Source organism: Typopeltis vanoorti, chromosome 7 (genome assembly GCF_054136105.1).
Source record: "Typopeltis vanoorti isolate ZY-2024b chromosome 7, IOZ_Tvanoo_1.0, whole genome shotgun sequence".
NCBI lineage: Eukaryota > Metazoa > Arthropoda > Arachnida > Uropygi > Thelyphonidae > Typopeltis > Typopeltis vanoorti.
In genome coordinates this window covers 135,093,089-135,106,489 of record NC_143555.1, presented here as the reverse complement: position 1 = coordinate 135,106,489, position 13,401 = coordinate 135,093,089, and the positions used below count along the sequence as shown (strand labels likewise).

At 34.7% G+C, this 13,401-nt stretch overlaps 1 protein-coding gene across 1 annotated transcript in view; it reads left to right on the top strand.

The window, feature by feature from the left end:
* The first annotated feature begins 11,613 nt into the window (after window positions 1–11,613).
* LOC150105093 (juvenile hormone acid O-methyltransferase-like) overlaps window positions 11,614–13,401 on the top strand; it is a 33,039-nt gene continuing 31,251 nt past the window's right edge. The window contains exon 1 of the mRNA XM_090395113.1: window positions 11,614–11,751. Coding sequence (XP_090251239.1) covers window positions 11,614–11,751 — 138 coding nt within the window. The remainder of the gene's footprint in view (window positions 11,752–13,401) is intronic.

The following is a 13,401-nucleotide window of genomic DNA, read 5'->3' as shown; positions in this document are numbered from 1 at the left end:
GTCTATTCCACATCGAATTCATGTGTAGTAAGAGCTGTAGTGTGCCTACAGCTTATTAATAAGAAATTCTGTAAAACGTTTGTACTTATTTTCCCAATTTTGATATTTTTTCGAATTTTTGTCATGTAAACCTACACTAGAGACCAAACATTGTGCTTTTTGAAGCCACTTCGGACCTCCAGGAACCCAGATGGTAGTCATCTCCTCCAGAAAGACAAACATTCATATTCACGATAGGATTTATAATTTATACGTTAGTCATGAATAATTCTGCCAAGTATATTGTTTACGAATTTCCATTGTTTTTTGGAACTACCTTCACATTTCAAAATTCATTACGGTAATACTCATTTTATTATTATTATTATTATTATTATTATTATTATTATTATTATTACAGCTATTTTGCCTGCTTCATATTATTATTATTATTATTATTATTATTATTATTATACTTGTAGTTTACTTGGTTGAAGTTGTTCTCAATAGCATTCATTGTGAGGGTATTTTTTTTGTGTTTTTTATGCACAATAAAATAATAAATAAATTTAAAACATTGTCCAATCCAAATAAAGAGTTATATTTACTGAATCGTTAAAAATACCAAGCAAATTTAAACCTGGTTTTACTCCATTTCCCAAGTAAGCAAACAGACAATAAGTCAAGTTTGCGACTGCAAATGATGCAAGTCTAGCTGATCCTACAGGTAGTGCAAGACCAAGGCAACTCGTGATAAAGGTGGTATAAGCTCTGATCACTAATCTTAATATTTAACCTTAATGCCAAAACACATCTCCAAGAAGGGGATGCATGATGTTTTGTATTAAAGGCAAGGGCCACTACCCAGACCGGTTTCGACCTTTACTGAGGTCTCATCAGTGGGAGCTAGGCTAGAAATACCAAGATTTAGTAATATAGAACTTATAAGTATTTTACCAGAACAAGTTGCCATAAGGTGTTTTAACCTTATTAAATAAAAATCTCTGGAGGAGATATAAATGTAGGAAGTATTTTACCCAAGGTAAAATACTTTTTACTCAATCGTTGTTTTGTTTATTCTGAAGCTATCGCTTCTGGAGCCTCGCTGAAATAAGATTTTTGAACTATGTAATACTTGTATATACATTCCAATATAATTACAACCTAGTCGTTCACGGTGGAATGCAAATATTATTGAATTCATTTCTCACTTAATGTTACAGTCATTAGATAGGGCAAATGTTTCAACATACCTACTTCACTCACAAACACATATCACCGCACGCACAAACATGCGTGCTAATAATTCGAAACGTACCAGTTACCATGATCGTAAAAGACAAAATTCTGGAGTCAAAAGCGAACAATAATTAGTACAGACGACAGCGAATAGCCGTGTTGATAAGACTGGGGGTGTTGCAAGCCTAACACGGTCTGTTGGTGTTCGCGGCATGCAACCGCTTGTCGAGAGCGCTGATGTAGTTCGCATGGAAACAGCCGCGATATATAACACTAACCCCATGAACCCACGCTGCTACAGTCAAAAATATATACTTAATCCCTCATTAGGAGGGCTCAACCAGTCTAAGTGGCAGTTGAGGAACGGGGGGAATCCCACACGAATAAAATAAAAAAAAATTGACGGTTACGAAGTAATTATTAAATCTGTCTGCTAACATTATTTCAGTGTTTAAATCTGTATGATTTCTGTCATCATTACTAAGTCTTGGAAGTGTTGGTTCTTGGATATTTCTGCCAAGTATATTGTTTACGAATTTCCATTGTTTTTTGGCACTACCTTCACATTTCAAAAATTCATTACGGTAATACTCATTTTATTATTATTATTATTATTATTATTATTATTATTATTATTATTATTATTATTATTATTATTCTACTCCAGTGGTTTAAAGCATACACGAAAAACAGAAAGCACATCACACGTATAGGATCAGCACACAGCAAAGAGGTACAAGTAACCTGTGGAGTACCGCAAGGAGCTGTCCTATCTCCCATTCTATTTAACATATACACACACGACATAAGCCAACTCCCCCTAAAAAGTAAAATCTTCCAGTATGCAGACGACACTGCCATAGTATCCATTCACAACACTGCAAAAATCGCTTACAAAAATATGCAACACGACATCAATCAAATCACTAACTGGTTAACCGAAAACGGCATATATATAAACCCTGGAAAAACAAAGCTAATGATATTCAAAAACCCCCAAACCCTGCCCATAGAAACAAAATATCTCACTATCAAACATTCATCCTCCTATACACAAAGTGCAGAACCTAAAATCACAACCATCACACAGGTGAAAACAACACGCTACCTTGGACTTCACTTCGATGCAGATCAAAGTTGGAATAGCCATACAAACTACCTACATACCAAGCTTAGGATAATAGCAAGCAAACTATACAGATTAAAAGACATTGCCCCAACCCACATAAAAATACTAATCTATAAAGCATTATGTGAAAACATTTTAAGATATGCAATCACATCATACGCATTCTGCGCAGACTACAGACTTAACAGGCTACAATGGTTGCAAGATAAAATGATAAAACTGATATTCTGGGAACAACCCACTCTTATGCACGAAGCACGGACAAAACACAAAATATTTAAGGTGAAACAATTACGCCACTACACAGTCATGTTAAAACACTACTACAGTCCAACATATAGAGAAACCAGAACAACATATCAAATAACAAGACCACAGTCAACAAACTACATAACATATAAGTACAACAATCACCACGGCAAAGCCACCCGAAACTTCTACGTACCTGACATGATAAACAAACTGCCGTTCGACAACAGAAACCTAGGAACATACAGAGAGCTGAAACAGGCACTATATAAATATTATAGTGAGAATGAAAATTAGAGCAATTCCTGTTTCTCTCTCCCCCACCACACACACACACACACACACACACACACACACACAAAAAAAAAAAACTATGACAACCCCCCCCTCTCCAAAAACTATCACTACAAGAACACAAAGCAACAAACACACCATGTCTAAATCCAACCCTATTTTCACAAAAAAAAAAAAAAAAAAAAAGTTAAACTGTAATAGCAGTCAAAGTCTTAAGCATGTACCAACAAACAGTAAAATCAACACCTGGCTTGTGACCACTATAGGAACACAACCATAAAACCACCACCCTCTGTCATCTATTATCTTCCTCAGATAAGCTCTGCTAAGCTTCGAGGAAGAAAATTACTAACTTGCAAGTATCTGTTATACACACTTGTAATGCGTTATAAATATTATATACATATAATTACTACAGCAACTATGTATGCAATTCATCTGAGACATAAAAAAAAAAAAAAAAAAAAATGTATATAATCCATATTGTAAATACTGTAAATATTATTATTGTATGTAACTTATACTGAGACATAATGAAATGTAAAAAAAAAGTATTATTATTACTATTGAATTGTGAGTGTATGCTGCATTACTGCATTGTATCGTGAATTGAGTGCACATTGATGCCAATCCATATTTAGCTCGTTTAAAAAAAAAATGTATACTCATATTTATAAAATGTACACTGCATTTTGTATATCAAATTTTCGTACTGTACAGAAAAGATAATATGTTTTTCATTGTGTGTGTGCAGATACTCTGTGTGATAGTAAACCTTATCATTTTCATTGTAAAAACAAAAACAAATAAGTCGTTTATAAAAAAAAAAAAAAAAAAAAAAAAAAAAAAAAAAAAAATTATTATTATTATATTCTAAATTCAAAAATTCTGTATAAACCTTATTTTAAATATTGTAAATATTATTATTGTATGTAATTTATACTGAGACATAATAAAATGTTTAAAAAAAAAAAAAAATTTATTATTATTATTATTATTATTATTATTATTATTATTATTATTATTATTATTATATTCTAAATTCAAAAATTCTGTATAAACCTTATTGTAAATATTATTATTGTATGTAATTTATACTGAGACATAATAAAATGTTTAAAAAAAAAAAAAAAAAAAAAAAAAAAAAAAAAAAAATTATTATTATTATTATTATTATTATTATTATTATTATTATTCAACGACATCGGCTAAGATGAAACCAAATTTTGAAGTGTTGAAAAGGGAACAGAGAGGACCGTGGTCAACAATGAGCGAAGAACAAAGGACGTCGCCATCTTTATAATCACGCCATACTGCCTAAGGGAAAAAAGGTGAGTTATGAAGTGTATCAAATGCCTAGAGGATTTATCGTCCAACGGGAAAAATATAACTTGTACGAAATGCAGTAGGATTCTACACTTAAAATGTGCCGGCTTTTCAGAAACAACCGGGCAACATAAATATAAATCCGATGTCATACGCGAGGAATGGAAGTGCGTACTCTGTTGGAAGAACAAAGAAACGCACCTAAAGCAGCCACCTACGACGCAGCCAAATATACCGGAGGCAAAATCAGATGACGAACTGAACAGACAAAAAAATGCAGGTGAGTCCTATAATTTCAACTCTTTAAATATACTAATAGGAAACGGTCTAGAGACCATAAAAGCCAGCTTAGTAGACCTTGTGCAAGAACTCTTTAATAAACAGAACGAACAAATAACAAAAAAATCTAGCGAATATGAAGATTTGGTAAAACATAATAATTTAGCAGTTATAGAAGTGTTGCAAACGGTAAAAGACATTAAAATGAGCATTAACGCACTAAATGAGAGGCAACACAATTTGATGAAAGAGACATCCGAACTCCGTCAAGAACTTCATTCTCTAAACTACAATATGAACGTTTAAATCAGCAACGACATAAAGAAGATCTGGTCATAAACGGTCTTCCTGAAACTGCACCTACAGAAAACCTCAGAGACGTGATTTTAAAATTAGGCCATGTAATTGATATCGCCCTACAGCTTAACGACATTCAGACCGTAAATCGGATTCCTAGGAAGAGCAAAAACCAAGGTTTGCCACGACCTGCACCAGTCATAATTCGTCTTAAGAGCAAGTCCAGAAGAGACGATCTCATAAAAGTCAGCAGGCAGAAAAAACAGTTGCCAAGGACTTGAACGCACAGCAAGACAATACACCAATCTTCCTATCCGAATATTTAACACCATTCAACCAGAATCTGTTGTACCAAGCAAGAAAAGCAAAAATGGAAAAAAATTACCAATTTTAGTGGACCAGAGATGCCAAGATATTCATAAGGAAGTCACAAACTTCAAAGCCGATACAAATTAAAAGCACAGAAGACACTCTCTCCGATTCTTGGGGATATATTTCTCAACGAATTTGAAGGAAAAGCTATTAACTCCTTTCACTTTAAACCAAAAGTCTGGTTCCGATATATTGATGATATTTTCCTCATCTGGGAAGACTGCGTCAATAACCTCTATTTATTTTTAGACCACCTAAACAAGTGCCACGAAAAAATCTCTTTCACCCTCGAACTGGAATCGGATGACTGTCTTCCCTTTTTAGACCTCAAACTTACCAGATGTGCTGAGAACATTAAAATCTCAATTTTTAGAAAGCCTACTCATACTGACAGATACCTTCATGCTTCCTCCCATCATTATCCTCCACAAAAATGTGGTATTATTTCCACTTTAGCCCACCGAGCCAAATCATTACTTACCGAAGAAACAGAAATTATAAATGAACTCAGTTTTCTTAAAAAAACGTTTATTAACAATGGCTTCTCTCCAAAGAAGATTTACAAATTTCTTTCCCCCAGGCACTCAACTACTGCTGAAGATTCCCCTCCCCCAAGAGCCTTCATCTCCTTGCCTTACATCAGCTCTCTTTCACCAAAACTGGCAAAGATTCTAAAGAAATTTAACTTCAAAACGTGCTACACTACGCTTCCAAAACTTCGTTCATTACTTTGCAAACATAAACAGAAACATCTTCCTACTCAATTTCCAGGAGTCTACAAGATTTTGTGTGATTGCGGAAAGCCATATTATGGACAGACTGCTAAATCCATCCTTCTACGTTTGGATGAACACCGTAGAGATATCTCCTATAACAGGACTAGAGCCAGCGCTCTCTCTAGCCACGTTCTCTTTTCTGCTAACTCAGACGAAGGCCGCCAGCACATTGTAAACTGGACTCAAACTGCTAATATCCATGTGTGCTACGATGAACTCGAAAGAAAGATTGTTGAATCAAGAGAAATTTCTCTAGATTCCTCTCATATCAACAACAGCCTGAGTTACAATCTCTCGGACGCACACGTTGCTTCTTTTCAGTACTGGCGAACTCGCGACAGTGCGTAGTATTCGTTTGTATGGAACTCATACTTGCATTTTTTCAAACATGCTACTGTTTTTCACTTGTTCTGTTAGTACAATTTTAAGTCTCTGTAATTTTTTATATACTTCTTTGAATATGATACCTGACGATGTTCTTGTAACGAAACTAGTAAACTAGTAGTATCTTGTTAAATATATCTTGCCATCTCTTTTCTCTCGGTAATAGTCATTAAACTTATTTTATAATATTCCAACCGAGTAAAAATGAATTCTCCTAATATATATATATATATATATATATATATATAACCAATATCACCCTCAGATAAGCTAATTACAAAGCTTCGACGGTGCAGTTGAGTTACATCCCAGTAGTAGTAGTATTTATCAAACATTATTTACTTAACATTCTGTAATGAATACTAGTAGTAAACAGAAAATGTGATAGTAATACTTCAGTTATATATTTAGATTTAAAATTATATATTTAATTTATATATTTAAATTTAAAAAATTATTATTATGTAAACTGCAACATAAGTAATATTGTTTAACTTGTGAGTTATTAAGTGTAAAGTATTACTATGATTATCACTAATGGTATTAATACACACTTTTTACTTAAGAATAAACAGCTAATAAGCTTCATTTCGGCAATGAAAACATTACTTAAATTCAGGGGATATTAAATCCCGCATAGTTTTAAAACCGAATAAGAAACTCAAAGATCAGAATCAGAGAGTTTCTTGCCGAATATAATTTTCCATAATGTTTTTACATTATGGAAAATACCTAAGAATAGCGATCAGAACTTTACCACCTTTGCAACGAGCTGCCCGGTATTGTACTACGTACTAGGATCACTTGCATTGGCTAACGCTAGTGTCGCCAATACTTTATAGTTTACTATATTCGGCAAGAAACTCTCTGTTCCACACTTTTTACTGTTGTGTCAATGAGAAATTCTGCAGATGATAATGATATTACGAGTAATTATAATTTTTACTGAACCATTTTGCAAGAAAAAGTTGCACTGTTGCGTAAATTTTAGTATATTCATGTAATTATTTGAGAGATAATAAACTATTATTATTAAAAGAAAAAAAATATTCTTATTATCCGAACCATATAATTGTAAATTATTGTTATTTTAGAAGATAGCAAAAAAACTATGTTATCATCATTATTTTGGAAATTTCATTATATGTAGCACTTAGTGCTGAACCTGTAAAATAATATACTGAATGTTACTCAAGATGATAATTGTATATATGTAAATATTTGAGAGATAAAAAAAAATTATTATTATTATTTAAAAAAAAGTATTATTATTATTATTATTATTATTATTATTATTATACTTGTAGTTTACTTGGTTGAAGTTGTTTTCAATAGCATTCATTGTGAGGGTATTTTTTTGTGTTTTTTATGCATCTTATTTCTAAGTTTTCCTTTGTTAACCTGTAGCACAATAAAAGAATAAATAAATTTAAGACATTGTCCAATCCAAATAAAGAGTTATATTTACTGAATCGTTGTTTTGTTTATTCTGAAGTTATCGCTTCTGGAGCCTCGCTGAAATAAGATTTTTGAACTATGTAATACTTGTATATACATTCCAATATAATTATAACCTAGTCGTTCACGGTGTAATGCAAATATTATTGAATTCATTTCTCACTTAATGTTACAGTCATTAGATAGGGCAAATGTTTCAATATACCTACTTCACTAACAAACACATATCACCGCACGCACAAACATGCGTGCTAACAATTAGAAACGTACCAGTTACCATGATCGTAAAAGACAAAATTCTGGAGTCAAAAGCGAACAATAATTAGTACAGACGACAGCGGATAGCCGTGTTGATAAGACTGGGGGTGTTGCAAGCATAACACGGTCTGTTGGTGTTCGCGGCATGCAACCGCTTGTCGAGAGTGCTGATGTAGTTCGCATGGAAACGGCCGCCGATATAACACCAGCCCCAAGAACACACGCTGCTACAGTCAAAAAATATATACTTAATCCCTCATTAGGAGGGCTCAACCAGACTAAGTGGCAGTTGAGGAACGGGGGGAGGGGAATCCCACGCGAATAAAATAAAAAAAAAAATTGACGGTTACGAAGTAATTATGAAATCTGTCTGCTAACATTATTTCAGTGTTTAAATCTGTATGATTTCTGTCATCATTACTAAGTCTTGGAAGTGTTGGTTCTTGGATATTTCTACCAAGTATATTGTTTACGAATTTTCATTGTTTTTTGGCACTATGTTCTCATTACGGTAATACTGGTTTATTTTTTTTATTTTTTATTATTTCAATGTATCGCTTAATTGTGTTCCTATAATGTCTGAAGCTATTCTCATAATATTCGTTGTAAGGGTATTTATTGTGCTTTTTATACATTGTTTTATGTCTTGCGTTATCAATGGGCTTCACTAGTGTGCACCTGTTTCCTTGGAGTATGACAGTGGCGTGTTGTATTTCAATATATAATATATTAATGAATTTGCAGTAAGCATCGTCAACATTGGTTTCAGATTGTATTTGTTCCCAAGATACTGGACTGACGTCTTTTGTGTTCATAGATGCTGACTGTTGATGGATTCTTACGGCTATCGGAAAGTGATCTGTGATTGCTCTTTTAACACTGCTATCTTGATTTTAGTCGGACTTTGTGTTCTTACAAACACATGATCGAAACACAAAAAGCCGCCATTGAATCCCTCGAAGGGACATTTACATGTTGCTCAAAGCCTTACATGGAGAATAAATCCATGGAATCGAGAGAATAATCGTTGTCGCTTAGTAAATCAATAGTCATATCACCAATTATGATATTATCATAATTGATTTCATGCAGAATGCTGTCCAGTTCTTTGTGTAAATTCGTAAGGAATAAAAGAAAGATCTATAAATTGCAATTCTGTAATAATTGTAGTTCTCTAAGTAAATGTTAACATTCTCGGCTGTTTCCATTTTTGTACTGCTAATGTGCTTAATATCTTCGAGCAAAGGTTAATCTCCCGGATTTGTTATAATCTCTACAGTGATAGTATTTTTTAAAACCTTCTACATAGTATAAGCCAGCTGTATTTTCCTTTATACATATTTCTGTTGGTATTCAAATATCTATATCAGTGACGGACTGACCAGGGTATCAACTAGCTTGATGGCACATGGGACCCTGATGAAGTGGGTCCCTCCTTAAACATTAGACAATATGTTAAAAATGTTACTGACCTTTTAGTAGCTTGAAAATATAATAGAAGTTCCAATATTCCAGAAAGGCAGGAATCAGCCAAGCGATGCCGGTCTATTACAGATTTTATAATACCACCACCACCATCGACATCAATGTACAGTTCCGCAACAAATAATCAAGAAGCAAGAAACAATACTCATGGTGATGATGATGCAATGACTTGCGAGTTATAAGACCAGGAAAGAGCTACTTTGAATGTAGAGACAAAGATAATAGCATTCTTTACTCACCAACCTAGGCCCAGTACTTCTGGCTTCATTGTTCCGGTATCTTTACTACCTGGAGTTGCAACATCTGAACACATAGCTTCAACTAGTTACAGGGAATCAGATATACCTTCGGGCAAAAATGATTTGTTTCTGAAGCACATCCTATAAATGAACCAACAAAAGAAAATGAAAGATCAACTGCTGGAATCTTCCAATATCCATCATGAGCAAATCTGAAATAGCTTTTTGCTGAAAATTCATATCAGCCACTTGATCTGCCATTTGATGTTCGTTTGCATGAGAGGAAAATTATGAATGACTCAGTCCTAAGAAAATGGCTAACATATAACAAAGAAAATAGGTTCTTATATTGTTCATACTGTTTGGCCTTTGAGTCTCCCAACACTTGTCATCCATCACCCTTTGTACGTGGCTTTAGCGACTACAGGCGTATTAGCCAGAGCAGAGCTTGGTTTTACACGAATGGACAACACATGAAATTAAAAAGATGGGTAGGCAAGCAAACAATTCCTTTTAGAGGTCACAGAAATAAATCGGCCTACACGCTCGATAATGAGGTTCCGAATCATGGCAATGTTTTAGCTACAGTGCAATTGATGGTCAAATATGACCCCACTATGCAGCTCGCGTTTCTGCAGTACAAAACACATCCCCATAAAGAATCAAACGATTAGAACAACAAGGAAAAGTTCAAAGTAAAGGCCGTGGTGGTTTTACAGCATCTATGGCATGGACAAGAGGGTGTTTACTCCGGAAACTCTGGTTTTTCATCCTAAAATCAAGAAAGTCGTCCATAGTACACAGTACCATATCCTATTAGGATTAGGTGCGAAAAGATGGCAGCACTTGCTTGCCAGCCTCTTCATCGGTGGCTGCATATAATTAGTAATAGGCATAGAACAGCTATCTCTGATTGGCTGCCGGTGGAGATTGAACTGCCCACCCATTCTCCAAAAGCTAATAGGGTACGAAGGCCTCGTCTACACCCTATAAGGGAATATAAGGCATTAGCTGATTTTTTTAATGCGCTTAAAGGTGTTATCTTTGAGAGACTACTTTCCGTTTTGCCCAGTAATGATGGTACAGGACAGGGATTTTTTGATCTATTGGCTGAAACATTACGGCATCTTAAAATTGATCCCAAAAAATATTTATCTGATAGCACAGATGGAGCTGCAAGCTACCATGGCCAGTATAATGGTTTACAAAATAAAATTACTGGTGTGACTGATTAACATGTTCATATATGGTGCTATGCCCATGTCTTGAATTTGGTGATACTTGAAACAACCAAATGTTGCGCCTGCAGTTTCTTTCTTGTTTTTTTTTTTTTAATTTGCTGCAGAATTTAGCAAGTTTTGTGAAAATATCATACACGAGAATGACTGTATCGATGGAAGTTGTTGGAAAACATATCGGACAAGAAAAAACGAAACGATTTAAGCTAATTGGTGAGAGAAGATGGTCAGGAAAATCCAATGCAGCAACAACTATATTTCGACATTTGATGATACAACTCTCAGCACTTTTGTAAATCCATTGATATGCTTATCAATGATACAAGATTCACACAATTTGGATGCAAAAACAAAACAAAAAGCAAATGTTTTACTTCAAAGTCTTCTAAAGTTTGAAACAATATTGACAGCATTTACTTACTTGTATATTTTTGAAAATACAGCCCCGCTATCAAGTTATTTACAGACAAGTGGTTTAGATGTTTACTGCATGGAGTTTAATAGATTCAGCTACAACAATGTTGAAGGAACAGGCAAGAACATTTGATAACGTTCACAGCAAGGCATTGGAATTTATAAATAAATGTAATGACAAGATTTCATAGTTGAATATGGATGAAAATCAAACATTGGGAATTGACTCTTTGGAAACAGCATTGCCAGTTAAGAGGCAGAGAAAGAAGAAGAGAATGGCAGATGAGCATATAGATGATGAAGGATATTCCTCAGATTCTCTGGCTGATTTTCGAGTAAATGTGTTTAACCTAATAATGTCCAGTCACTAGATTCATGCTTTGTACAACACAAAACGTTGTATAAAGATTTATCCTGCTTGGACCCAGCAAAGTTTAAAATAATTGCAGAGAAGGGCCTTGAAGATCAAGCATTGGAAGGTATTATTAAGCTGTCTCCACAAATCAGCAAAGATCAAGTAATATTGCAATTGTTTTCATTTGCTTCGAACTTTGATGGCTTAAAGCTATTGCTTATTGATGGTGAGAATATGGATTATATTTGCAACAAGTGTAAAATTTGCAACACTTGCTCATCGTGTGTATTTAATATTCTGGCATCCAACAGACTTCATTACAAGGCATATGATAACATTTATGAACTCTATAAAGGCATCTACACGCTATCAGTTACTTAAGTCCAATGTGAGAAGACATTTTCAAAGCTAAAGATCATAAAGACAAGGTTAAGAAATTCATTGTCTGAGAAGAACTTGGAATCATACATGTTGCTATCCATTGAAAATGAATTGCTAAATGAATTAGATGCAGAAGTAATTATTGACAGATTCGCACAATCATCTATTATTATTATTATTATTATTATTATTATTATTATTATTGTTCCTGGCAACTCCAAGGAGTCGACAGACTCATCGAGGGAGGACCTAACATCATGTCAAGAACAACTATTCGACATTCACACAGTATCTATCACACCTTGCCTTGAACTCATTCACAGTCATGGCACCCACAACAGACTCTGGAAGCTTATTCCACTCATTCACTACTCTCCAAGTAAAAAACCTAGCTCTAACATCCTTGTCAACCATGATCTTGCCCAGCTTCCATTCATGGCCTCTAGTAATCCCACCACCAGACATATTTTCAAAAATATCTTCTGGATCAATCTTATAGAAACCCTTCAGTAATTTGAATGTCTCAATCATATCACCCCTCCTTCGCCTATCGACCAATTTCTTCAACCCACAAATCTTCAATCTATTCTCATAAGGTTCATTCCACAGACCTGCTATCATCTTGGTCACTCGTCTCCGGATCCTCTCCACTTCCTCCCCATCACGAAGAAACCCTGGTGCCCATAACTGGGCACAGTAGTCCAGATGGGGTATTATCAAGGCTCGATACAGAGGAACAACAACTTTTTTGTCTCTACATGTTAAAGTATTTTTCAGAAGCCAAGTGATTTGGTGAGCTGATTTAGCTACTTTTGCAATGTGCCCCCCTAAACTTCAATTCCCTATCCACCAACACTCCCAAATCCCTGGCCTCATCAATCTCCTGGAGTACGGTTCCACCAATACGATATACTACTGCTATTCCTTTCACCACCAAAGTGCATAACCTTACACTTTGGCACATTAAATTGACATCCATTTTTCCTAGCCCAGTCCTCCAAACTATCCAAATCATCCTGTAAAATTTTGACATCCTGTGTACTCATAATTGCTCTACCCAGCTTTGCATCATCAGCAAACAAGTGAACACTTCCTCTCAAATCCTTTCCTATATCATTGATGAACAAATTGAAAAGCAGTGGTCCAAGAACAGAGCCCTGTTGCACTCCACTAGTCACAAGCCGTCTTTTAGACTCCAATTCTGAATAAACCACTCTCTGGTATCTCTCCTTCAACCACCCTCCTATCC